The following is a 12,378-nucleotide window of genomic DNA, read 5'->3' on the forward strand; positions in this document are numbered from 1 at the left end:
AAGAGCTTAAAAATCAGACACTGTAAGCCATTTCCTTCCTTCCTACCTCATTTTGTCTTTAGCTTAAAATATTTTTAAAATATTTAAATCTATATAAACTATGACTAGATCATTTACACCTTCATTTTCTTCACTTCTTACTATCTAAATATTGTTCTATATTGTAATATTTTCTTTCTTTTCTCCTCATTCTCTTTTCTTTCTTCTTAGCTTTGCAGATTATCAGAAGTAGCAAAGAAACAGACCTGGGGACATGGTTCTACTTTATTATTTCAATGAAAGAAGAAATACTGCCCTAGGAAATAAGAATCTTATACTTTTCTATTATAACCTCTCTGGGCTTCAGCTGCCTACCATATACAATGGAGACAGCAATTTATTGGTAAGGGCCAAAACCCAGAACAGATTAAATTCCCTTCTAGCTCTAAACTGACATGGGTAGGAAGAGAAATAAGATTTGCCATCTTATCAACTAGACACAGGGCAGAAACAGACTTCACAATCGCCATAAAAAGAAACAAGCTCAGAGCTACAATAATCTGCCCAAGGTCAAGCAGCTCATAAGGGAATAAAGGATTTTTTTTTCTTTGGGTGGGGAAGGTTGTCCAGACTGAAGTCTTCACACACACAGACCAACAGGATTCTACAAGATACTAAGGAAATGCTAAAACACTAAAAACAAGTTGAGCTTTGTTCAAAGATTCTGCTCCCATTTACTTGGGCACCCTTCCTCAAACTCTCCAAAGGAAAATACCTTTCAAAGAAAATGTTTTTTCTTAAGAAAAATTTTCACTGAGAATTGACACCAAATTAGTACAAATGTAGTAACATAAGCTTTCAATAAGCAATGTCTTGTAACTTTTTGGTTATATTCTATTATTTCCAAACTCTAATTCCTAATAGGAAAGTATCTGCTATTTTATATAAAATGGGCAGAGAATATAGAGTACTCAATAATCTCCCCAATGGAGCATGAGAGTCCAATACCTTCCCATTTTTATACTAGCTACTCACTTACCTATTTTTATGAGACATAATACATGACTCTAAACAAGATAATCTTTCCACATCTTAATTCTCTCTGTGAAGCAAGGATAACTAGGCTAGAAATAATGCTGGTGATTGTTATTGGAAGGGGAAGCTCTCTGGGTAATTATTCATTTAAATGGTAAACTGGAAGCAGTTTAGGCGTCTCAGAAACACCTCAAACTTAACACTTTCAAATAGGAGTTTTTTATTTTCATCACCTGTCCAAATCTCTCCCAGTCTTCCCAAACATCAGGAAATCCTGAAGTCAAGAATGATTCCACCCACCTATCCTGAATGAGGCACCCACCACCTCCAATCCATCACAAGGCCTATGGTTTCCATCTCCAACATACACTTCAAATCAATCCACATTTCTCCATCTGCCAAAATGGAAAACCAGTCATCTCCTGCCTGGCCATATATTTTACTGGTATCCTTGTGTTTAGTCATTCTGTAATACATTAATCACTTAGCAGGGAGCTTTTAAAAAAGTAAATTCAATTACGTCTCCCTCTCTTTCTCAGGTAAATTCACTCCCTAGTCACATGAATTCTTAAAAAAAAAAAAAAAAAAACCCTTCAAAAGTTTATTTAGAAACATCAAACTTACCAGGTTTTGAGGGCTCTTCACAACCTGGTCCCACCCACTCCTTCAGCCTGGCAGCACCCTTCCTGGTTTCTCACCAAAGTCCTGGGCTTTTCTAGTGCTTCTGAGTGCCGCACTCTTCATATCACTTGCTGCTCTCCTCTTAGCCTTGAAAACACTGTCTCAACACCCTTCAGGTTTCAGTGTAAAACCACTGCTGCTGCTGCTGCTGCTGCTGCTAAGTCACTTCAGTTGTGTCTGACTCTGTGTGACCCCATAGACGGCAGCCCACCAGGCTTCCCCATCCCTGGGATTCTCCAGGCAAGAACACTGAAGTGGGTTGCCATTTCCTTTTCCAATGCATGAAAGTGAAAAGTGAAAGTGAAGTCGCTCAGTCGTGTCAGACTCTTAGCGACCCCATGGACTGCAGCCTACCAGGCTTCTCTGTCCACAGGATTTTCCAGGCAAGAGTACTGGAGTGGGGTGCCATCACCTTCTCCAGTAAAATCACTTCTCCATCCCAAATAAATGATTCTCTCTTCCTCTTTCTTTGTAGGACTCTCCACAATTTATAATCTATATATTTATTGATGTATCTGTCTATTATCAATCTAGTCAAGAGACTGTTCCATGAGCTCCTGAGGGCAGAGATCCCGCTGTTTTCTTCACGTTTGTATACCTGCCTCTAGCGCAAAGCAGGCCCTCAAACAGCTGAAAGTAGGGCATGTGAGTAACACTGCAAGGTAGTTTTTTCCCTCTCTGATCTAAGGTCAGCTTGTAGATACTATAGGCTGAGTGCTTTCTATGTGCTTTGATCTCTCAATCCTTAAAACTCTGCATTACGATATATGTTATTTAGCATGTTTTATAGATGAGGAAACTGAGTTTTCTCAGAGAGCAACTCTTCAGAATTCCAACCCAAATGGACGACTTCAAAGCCTGTGCATTGTTCTACAATGCAGCCTTTCATGAACTTGTTTCTTCCTATTACTATTTAAACGGTAGGCAACGCTTACACAAATTTAAGACCACAAAGCACAGCCCACATTCCTTGATGGTTAGATCCAGTGAGAGAATACAGCATAACCTGATGGCTTTCCTTCTAAATCCTGCAGAGATGGGTAGGATAGACTGCCTTAAAAACGTCACTACACTCTGTTAAAATGCAGTTTGGCATATGAAATCTACACAAATGAAATCTGAAAGCTGTCAATAATAAATAATGGTAATGGTTTTTCAAATGCATTCATTGGCAGTACAGGATAATTTTCTCACACATACTCCCTTCGGTACCTCTTATCCACAATTAAAAGCAAATGATACACTTAATATTAGCTGTATACAATTGTATCTGCATAGGAGTTTTCTGACAGGTAAACACCAATCCACTCTATTACTGTTTAAAGCAAACAAACCTTTCCACCTTAAGAAAATTCCACACATTTTTAAGCAGGTGTGTTTTAAAGAGAAAGGAGTACCTTCGATTGACTTCTGTACTTAACTCGGTGGAATACCCACTCCAACTTCCTAATATTGGATATTAGAGGATTAGAATCGTACATTAAAAGCGTCTGTTATTTTCTCAGTACTGAGAACGTTGACAGAAGTCAGGCAAAACACATACCATTTTGCCCAGTTAATCAAGCCCTCTCGCCTTTAGAGTTTGGAAGCAGTCAGACTAGTAGAAAGGATTTCACAGACTCGGTGAAAGGATTCTGCGACCACCTAGGGCTAGGAGGGCCCGGCGGCAGTGGCGACCCGAGGCCCGGGTGGGCCCGCTCGGGCCGGGGTCCACTTGCTGCGGCCCGACGCCTCTACCAGGCTCGGCCTGCCTGGCCAGCGGCCGGGCCAGAGGGCACTGCTACGTGAGACATCCGAAGCAGCAAAGCACCACTCACCTCTGCCGGCGGAGCCAGCGCTCCCGAGCTGAGGGGCGCCGGACTGCTAGCCCGGGCTCGGCAGGCGGGGCGGAGCGCCGGCCGCGACGGGGCGGGGCGCGGGCGAAAGCGGGGCGGGACGGGGCGGGACCCTCTCTTCAGAGGTTTGGGGGAGGAGTGAGCCCGGGAGAGGAAGCTCGCGATAATACGCCCCTGTGGTCGCCGTCTTACGATAGGTCGGGCGAGATGCTCGTTTTCCAAGCGACGCGTCTATTGGTCAAAACTGCGGCTTCTCTGCGACTGCACCCGCCTCCGGCTCGGTCCTTGCTTCCGGCTCTGGCTTCGAGGGTTACGGTTGAGATGGAGGTTTGTGCTCAGAGTTTTGAGAGGGTGGTTTAGCTGGCTCCGGCCTCAGCGACCGTCAGTAATTTATCAGTTCTTTTGTTCATACGTTCACTGACGCACTTGTCCCCGTATTCAATACATACGTTGAGAAATTACAAGAATAACACCCAGTGTGTACCAGGCAAGGGTCTAAGATCTGTGCACAGGTTATCTCACTTAACTTCATGGCAATCCTATGACACAGATACTATTATTGTACTCGTTTGACGGAGGAACAACTGAGACCCGGTGGTTTTCTGTAATATGGCCAAGGTTAGTGATCAAGTAGTAAGCTTATTAAAGCACAGTATAAAAAGTCAGTGCGCGCTGGCAAGTTCGTTCCAAACTTGAGGCGGTAACCCAGTCTCTGCTCTTGAAATACTTGAAGTGTGCTGCGAGAAACGATCGTTAAAAGGACACTAACAATTTAGTGAGTAAAATACTCTGGCATTTCCTAGCATGACTGAGTCGTCTATCAATAAATATTTAAGAATATTCCCGTGTCAGCAGAAAGTCATAAAAGGAAGAATCTTTCATGCTGGTTAAAAGTAAAAAAAAAAAAAAAATCCGAGCATTGTTAGGGAACAGTACAAAATACTTTTTAAAGTTCCTCGCTTGTTAATATGACAACGTTTCTTCTGAAATGAAGTTTTAAAAAAACTTCCTCTTCAGAAACCACTATTATTCTTTGAAAAGCTTGATGTTGATTAAACTACTGGTTCATTGTCAAGCAATCTACTTAATTACTGTTAGAGGTAACCTACAGAGCAGACTTATACTAAGTAAAAATAAGACCTATGGCAAAATAACGCCTACCATCTGAAACTGACAGAAAAGTAGCCATGTGATTCTTTGTATTAATATATTATCCTGTGTGTGCCCTGCTCAGTGGTGTCGGACTCTGCCACCCCACCCACTATAGCCTGCCAGGCTCCTCTGTCCATGGAATTTTCCAGGCAAGCATACTGGAGTGGGTTGCCATTTCCCCACCTAGTGATCGAACCTGCGTCTTCAGAATCGCAGGCAGATTCTTTACCACTGAGCCACCTCGGAAGCCCATATTATCCTATGGACACTCTTAAAAGTTGTCTGAATTTGTCAAATGTAAGTTTCACACTTTGCCTCACTCAAAACAAGGGGGGCGGAGGCAATCCTCTATTCCAAACCAGTAATTTGGCAGTCTTTGGTAAACTTTAACATCAACGGGCAGTGATACCACTTTAAGAAAATTCCAAAGAAAAGACCAACCCCGTTTTAAAAATCCCACCTCTGGCTCCCAAGGATTGGGTTGCAAACTTAAACAAAATACTCTCCTCCACTCCCTATTGGTGCATAATCTATCATTCATTCTCCCTGGAATTTAGTGTGGTACCAGGTCGCTTTACGGGAAAAGACTGCTCCAATTTAGCCTGGAATTACCCAACTTTAGACTTTTATCACGGTGCTCAATCTGTAAAAAGAATCACCAAACTGATAAAACCAGTACAGCGTGGATCAAACTGTAATCAGGGTGCCGAGACAACTGTCATTCGAGCGAAAAAGAAACGGACAACTCTCAAGCCCACAGGGTAACTGACAAAGGATTTTACGACACAGTGAGAGATGTGAGAGTTAAACTTTTCTGATTTTTTTTTTTTTCTTTTGCTAGCTTTAAAGGAGTAGATGTCAAAGGAAAAGGAAATAAACTGCTGGCATAATGCAAGAATGGCAGGAGGAGAGTTTTTCAGAGGGTGTTTTTCTTTTAGAAAGAACATTATTCGCAGATTAGCAGTGGATTTTTGAATAGTAAAGGGAACAAGGTAATAAAATTTACTAAAGATTATTTTATACTCCAAGAATCTGTGGTTTGTTATTGCTTTAATATGGATTTAGAGGAACACTTAATAATGTTATTGTAATTATTAGGGGAAATAGATATTTTTCTTTGTGTATTATCATACCTAGCATAATAGGCAATCCAACTGTTAAAGTTATCATCTTTGGACCCAAGTTTTGTGTATATATGTAGATTTGGAGATTCAGGGACATATCTGCTAATGACAAAGGAAAACATAATATTGGTATATGAAATAGAATCACAAGGTGATGAATGTAAGGATAAATTCTCAAAAATGAAGTCCAGCATTTATATTTTCAAGGATGATATTTTCACTAAAACTAAAATATAAATTCAGGAAATACTGATAAATGAGGTTGATGTATATTAAAGCTTAATTTGGAATAGCAGCATTTTAAAAAAATCCAGCCCAATGTAAAATTACAAAATATAAAAACGTAATGATTCTTCAAACATTAATTCAGCTAATAAATATACCTAGTGGCACATTTATTCCTCTACAAGGCCTAGCTCAAGAGTAGGTATGCAAAAATATTTCTTGAGTGTCCTCTATTAATCCATATATGGGGATATAAAATAATGAAATACACTCTCTAAAGAAGCTCATACTCTGTCTCCCTGGGAGAAGGAGACTCAAAAAGTTTAATGAAGACTTCTAGATAGTTCTTGGTGCGTAGATGACTGTTGTAGACCATAGGTTCTTCAGGTGCTTAGGCCAGTAGAGCAGAAATATTCAGGGAGAGTTTCACAGTGGGGTTAAGACCCATTTGGGGCTTGAGCAATGGGCAAAATTTCAGTAGAAATTGTGTAGAAATTTCAGTCAAAAAAGAAAAGAAATAGCACCCCAGGTAGTGGGTGAGTTGTTACTGAATATGTGCAGCATAAAGAATAATTAACTCTGAGCAACAGAAGTTTCATTTGGGGATCTTGTTTTAATCTTCAAAAAAGAAAAAAGCATGAGAATGTTACACAGAAAGTCAAAATTGCCAGAATTAAGGAGTTTGGTCCTGGATTTTAAAAGTAATATTTGAAAAAGATAAGACTTTCAAGAACAGAGACCAGGAGCTAAAATATTAATACTATAAATAATGGAATGTAGATTGGTAGCAGCCTCATGAGACATTTTCTCCAAATATCATCACATGGGAATAACATAAATCTTGATTCATTTCTTTCTTTTATTTTAAAGCACTGATCTTGTTTTTTGTTTAGCACTATTTATTATTATGTGTAATAATATATAACAAGATACTATGTATAGATGAGGTGATAGTTGTGGTGCTATAAAACAGTAAAAGTGATTGTTTACATTGCATCGTTTTTTGCTCCTTTTCCCTCAGAATTTACCTGTATTTCTTGGTTCTATTTAACTGATTTGAGGGAATGTCAACCAAAAAAAAAGTTGTGACTGAAGAATACCATGGGAGGATGGGAGATATTCGTACTCAGACTGTAGGCTTTCACGTGACCTGTTTCTCTGAGACAAAATTCAATTCCATATACTCCATGAGCTGCTACCATGTACCAGATGATATCCTTCCAGTGGTGGGGGGTGGGGAGGGGAAAAGGTGAATCAAGGACTCCACCTCCACTCCAAAAAGCAAAGTGCTTCAGGGATACCAAGCAGAATATTTGCCTCCTGCTTCAAAATTTGCTTCAGAGAATCTGAAGGTCATCTATCCTAACTTCTTGATTAGCAGTTCTTAATCAGTTAGATGGAGAAGGATGTTGTCTCTAGCTGTGGAAAAGAATCCTGAGACAAGGCCCCTTGATGGCAGGTGTGGCAGACTGCGATGTTCACCAAGTATTCCATTTACTCCCCTGGGTATGTAGCCCTCTTTGCAGTTAGGGAGCAAATGAAATGTTAGTGCAGGTGAGTTGGGTCATGTATGGGCGATGATAATGAAAAGCCCATGCACAGTTTTTCCACCTCTGTTACTCTGCCATGACTCTTGTTGATGTACAGTTAAACCTTGGTCAACCTAGGTCTCTTGAGAGACTCTGGATCAAACATTCCTACTCCCCACCTCCATCTACACCCACTACTAAATCAAGAGGGTCTGTAGCACATAGCAGTTAGTATCTTACCTCATCATAGCCTAATAAATGATTCTGACTACCTAAGACAACTTTTTCCCTGGAGATGTTGACGTTTCATGTAAGTTTTCTTAAGGAAAAAATGCCCTAATCAACTGCGTTTCATCTATCAAGTGGATGATATGTTTGGGGAAAAGTCATCCTGTAAAGATGGTTTAATTTTCTGTCCAGTAAACATTTATTGAGGCCTATTAGGTGTCAGGCACTAATGCCATGTGACTCATCTATGTGGAGAGCCAGAATATTAAGATTGGTTTTCAAACTTTTGGGAACCTCTGTCATATTGTTTTTGTGGATCAGGGCTTCCTTCCCTATCTTATAAAAGTCTTGTAGTTAGAAGATTTATTTATAAAAGAATTACATATAAAATGGCATGGTGGTTTCATATCTATTTTTTAACAGTAAGGTATAATTTACATACTATAAAACTCACACTAAGGATATAACTCAATGATTTTTTTAAAGAAAATTTACAGAGTTGTATAGCTAGCACTACATTCCAATTTTAGAAAAATGTCCATCACTGTAAAAAGATACCTCATGCCCATTTGCAAGCACTCCTCATTCTTACCCCAACCCCGGCCAATCAATAATAAATTTTCTGTCTCTATAGACTTGCCTTTTCTGGACATTTAATACAGATGGAATCATGCAATATGTGATATTTTGCATCTTGCTTCTTTCACTCAGCATAAGGTTTCTGAGACTTAACCATGTTGTCATATGTATTGGTCTGTCATTCCTTTTGTTTTTTAATGAAGTATAGTTGATTTAGAATATTAGTTTTCAAGTATACAACATAGTGATTCAGGATTTTTATAGATTATACTCCATTTAAAGTTATTATAAAATAATGACTTTATTTCTCTGTGCTGTGCAATGTATCCTTGTTGCTTGATACATAGTAGTTTATATCTCTTAACCCCATACCCTTATCTCACTCCTCCCCACTTTCCCCTCTGCAGTGGTAACCACTGATTTGTTCTCTATATTTTTAAGTGTGTTTCTGTTTTGTTATATTCATGCAATTCTTTTATCTTTTAGATTCCACATGTAAATGATAACATGGTATTTGTCTTTGACTTATTTCACTAAGCATAAAAACCTCTAGGTGCATCCATGTTGTTGCAAATGGCAGAATTCCATTGTTTTTTATGACTGAGTAATAATCCATTGTGTGTATATATACAACATAATTTTTTATGTATTCATCTGTTAATGGTTGCTTCCAAATCTTGGTTATTGTAAATAATGCTGCTAGGAAAATTGGATGCATGTACATTTTGTTCTGTTTTTTTCAGATATATGAATGGAATTATTGTTGGATCATATGGTAGTTCTATTTTTAGTCTTTTGAGGACCCTCCATACTGCTTTTCATAGTAGCTGCACAAATTTACATTCTCACCACTAATATATAAGGTTCCTTTTCCTCCACATCCCCACCAGCATTTGTTATTTGTGGTCTTTTTGATGATAGTCATTCTGACAGGTGTAAGGTGATATCTCATTGTGTATTTGATATGCATTTTTCTGAAGATTAACAGTGTTCTGCATCCTTTCATGTGCCTGTATGTCTTCTTTAGAAAAATATTCAGTTCTTCCGCTCATTTTCAGTTGGGTTATTTGTTTTTTGATACTCAGTTATCTGAGCTGATTGTATATTTAAGGACCTGCCTTATCATTTGCATATCATTTGCAAATACTTTCTCCCTTTCTGTAGCTTGTCTTTCATTTTATCAGTGGTTGTCTTTGCTGTGCAAAACCTTTCAAGTTTAATTAGGTTCCATTTATTTATTTTTGCTTTTATTTCTTTTACTTGAGGAGACAGATCCAAAAAACATTGCTCTTTGATATAAAGAGCATTCTAAGGTTTCTTTAATTAAGGAGTTTTATGGTTTCAGGTGGTACATTTAGATCTTTAATTCATTGTAAGTTTTTTTGTGTGTGTAATGTGAGGACATGTTCTAATCTCATTTTCTACACATAGTTGTGCAGTTTCCCCAACACCGCTTATTGAAAAGACTGTCTTTTCTCCATTGTATAGTCTTGCCTCCTTTGTTGTAAATTAATTGACCATAAGTGTGTGGGTTTTGGGGGCTCTCTATTCTGTTTTTGCCAGTACCGTGCTGTTTTGATTACTGTAGCTTTGTAGTATAGTCTGAAATCAGGAAGCCTGTTACCTCCAGCTTGGTGGTTCTTTTCTCAAGATTACTTGGGCAATTTAGGATCTTTTGTTCCATATATATTTCAGGATTATTTGCTCTAATTCTGTGAAAAAATTCTTGGGTATTTTGATGGAAATTACATTAAATATGGAGATTGCTTTGAGTAGTATAGACATTTTAACAGTATCAATTCCTTGAATCCAAGAACACAGGGTATCTTTTCATTTCCTACATCATTGGTTTATAGTTTTTAGAGTTTAAGTCTTTTACCTTTTTGGTTAAGTTAATTCCTATGTATTTTATTCTTTTTGATGAAATTTTAAATGGAATTATTTTCTTTCTCCTGATAATTCATTATAAGTATGGAGAAAAACAACAGATTCTGTATATTAATCTTATATCATGCAACTTTGCTAAATTCATTTTTTAGTTCTTTTGGTGGACACTTTTAGTGTTGTCTTTGTATAGTGTCATGTCATCTGAAAATAGTGACAATTTTAATTCTTCCCTTCCAATTTAGATACCTTTTATTTATTTTTCCTCTCTGATTGGTGTGCCTGGAGCTTCTGATATTATGTTACATAGAGGTGGTGAGTGGACATCTTTCTCTTGTTAATTTTAGAGAAAATACTTTCAGTTTTTTTCCACTGAGTATGATGTTAGCTGTGAGTTTGTCATAAATGGCCTCATTATGTTGAGATATGATAACTCTGTAAAAACTGTGATGAGAGTTTTTGCTCTGAAAGGATATTGAATCTTGTCAAATGCTTTTTCTCTATTGAGATTATCCTATGATTTTTATCCTTTCATTAATGTAGTATATCATATTGATTGATTACTAAATATTGAACCATACTTATATCCCTGGAATAAATCTCACTTTATCATGGTGTATGATCCTTTTTATATATTGTTGAATTTGGCTTGCTAATATTTTGTTAAGGCATTTTAGATCTACTTTCATCAGAAATATTGGCTTATCATTTTCCTTTTTTGTATTATCTTTGTCTAGTTTTGGTATCGAGGTAATGGCAGCCTCAAGGAATGAATTTGGGAGTGTTCTGCCCCCTAAATTTTTTTGAATAGTTTCAGAAGAATGGGTATTAGCTCCATTTTATGTTTGACAGAATTCACCTGTGAAACCACTCAGTCCTGGACTTTGATTTCTTGGGAATTTTTTTTATTACAAATTCAATATCACTACTAGTGATGGGGCTTCCCAGGTGGCTCTAGTGGTAAAGAACCCACCTGCCAATGCAGTAGACATAAAAGATGTGGAAGTTTTAGTAGTATATTGTTTAACTTCCATATACTTCTGCTTTTCCCATTTTTCTTCCTGTAATTGATTTATAGTTTCATACCATTGTAATCAGGAAATGCATGATATAATTTCTGTCCTTTTAAATTAGTAGAAACTTGTTTTGTGGCCTAGTTTATGATCAGTCTTATCACTGTGAACAAAGCTAGTGGACGTGATGGAATCCCAGTTGAGATATTTCAAATCCTGAAAGATGATGCTGTGAAAGTGCTGCACTCAATATGCCAGCAAATTTGGAAAACTCAGCAGTGGCCACAGAACTGGAAAAGGTCAGTTTTCATTCCAATCCCGAAGAAAGGCAATGCAAAAGAATGCTCAAACTACCGCGCAATTGCACTCATCTCACATGCTAGTAAAGTAATGCTCAAAATTCTCCAAGACAGACTTCAGCAATACGTGAACCATGAACTTCCAGATGTTCAAGCTAGCTTTAGAAAAGGCAGAAGAACCAGATATCAAATTGCCAACATCCGCTGGATCATGGAAAAAACAAAAGAGTTCCAGAAAAACATCTATTTCTGCTTTATTGACTATGCCAAAGCCTTGGACTGTGTGAATCACAATAAGCTGTGGAAAATTCTGAAAGAGATGGGAATACAGACCACCTGACCTGCCTCTTGAGAAACCTATACGCAGGTCAGGAAGCAGCAGTTAGAACTGGACATGGAACAACAGACTGGTTCCAAATAGGAAAAGGATACATCAAGGCTGTATACTGTCACCCTGCTTATTTAACTTCTATGCAGAGTACATCATGAGAAACACTGGGATGGAAGAAACACAAGCTGGAATCAAGATTGCCGGGAGAAATATCAATAACCTCAGATATGCAGATGACACCACCCTTATGGCAGAAAGTGAAGAGGAACTAAAAGCCTCTTGATGAAAGTGAAAGAGGAGAGTGAAAAAGTTGGCTTAAAGCTCAACATTCAGAAAACGAAGATCATGGCATCTGGTCCCATCACTTCATGGGAAATAGACGGGAAACAGTGGAAACAGTGTCAGACTTTATTTTTGGGGGCTCCAAAATCACTACAGATGGTGACTGCAGCCATGAAATTAAAAGATGTTTACTCCTTGGAAG

At 38.2% G+C, this 12,378-nt stretch overlaps 2 protein-coding genes across 12 annotated transcripts in view; one reads left to right on the forward strand and one right to left on the reverse strand.

Annotated features, from left to right (window-relative positions):
• The window catches only part of LRRC28 (leucine rich repeat containing 28), a 208,857-nt gene extending 205,297 nt beyond the window's left edge, over positions 1-3,560 (reverse strand). For all 8 annotated transcript variants that reach the window (XR_009597175.1, XR_009597174.1, XR_009597173.1 and 5 more), the window contains exon 1: positions 3,513-3,560. The gene's annotated coding sequence lies outside the window, so the exon portion shown is untranslated. The remainder of the gene's footprint in view (positions 1-3,512) is intronic.
• Positions 3,561-3,810: 250 nt separating this feature from the next.
• The window catches only part of TTC23 (tetratricopeptide repeat domain 23), a 164,998-nt gene continuing 156,430 nt past the window's right edge, over positions 3,811-12,378 (forward strand). Inside the window, exons 1-3 of one of the 4 annotated variants that reach the window (XM_027957011.2) lie at positions 5,238-5,443; positions 5,524-5,674; positions 10,497-10,566. In XM_027957011.2, coding sequence (XP_027812812.1) covers positions 10,551-10,566 — 16 coding nt within the window. In that variant the 5' untranslated portion in view covers positions 5,238-5,443; positions 5,524-5,674; positions 10,497-10,550. Of the gene's footprint in view, positions 3,858-5,237; positions 5,480-5,523; positions 5,675-10,496; positions 10,567-12,378 lie in introns of those variants that run through there. The other 3 variants (XM_060401557.1, XM_027957012.2, XM_060401558.1) reach the window with 3 other exon arrangements.

Source organism: Ovis aries, chromosome 18 (assembly GCF_016772045.2).
Source record: "Ovis aries strain OAR_USU_Benz2616 breed Rambouillet chromosome 18, ARS-UI_Ramb_v3.0, whole genome shotgun sequence".
In the NCBI taxonomy this organism is placed as follows: Eukaryota; Metazoa; Chordata; class Mammalia; order Artiodactyla; family Bovidae; genus Ovis; species Ovis aries.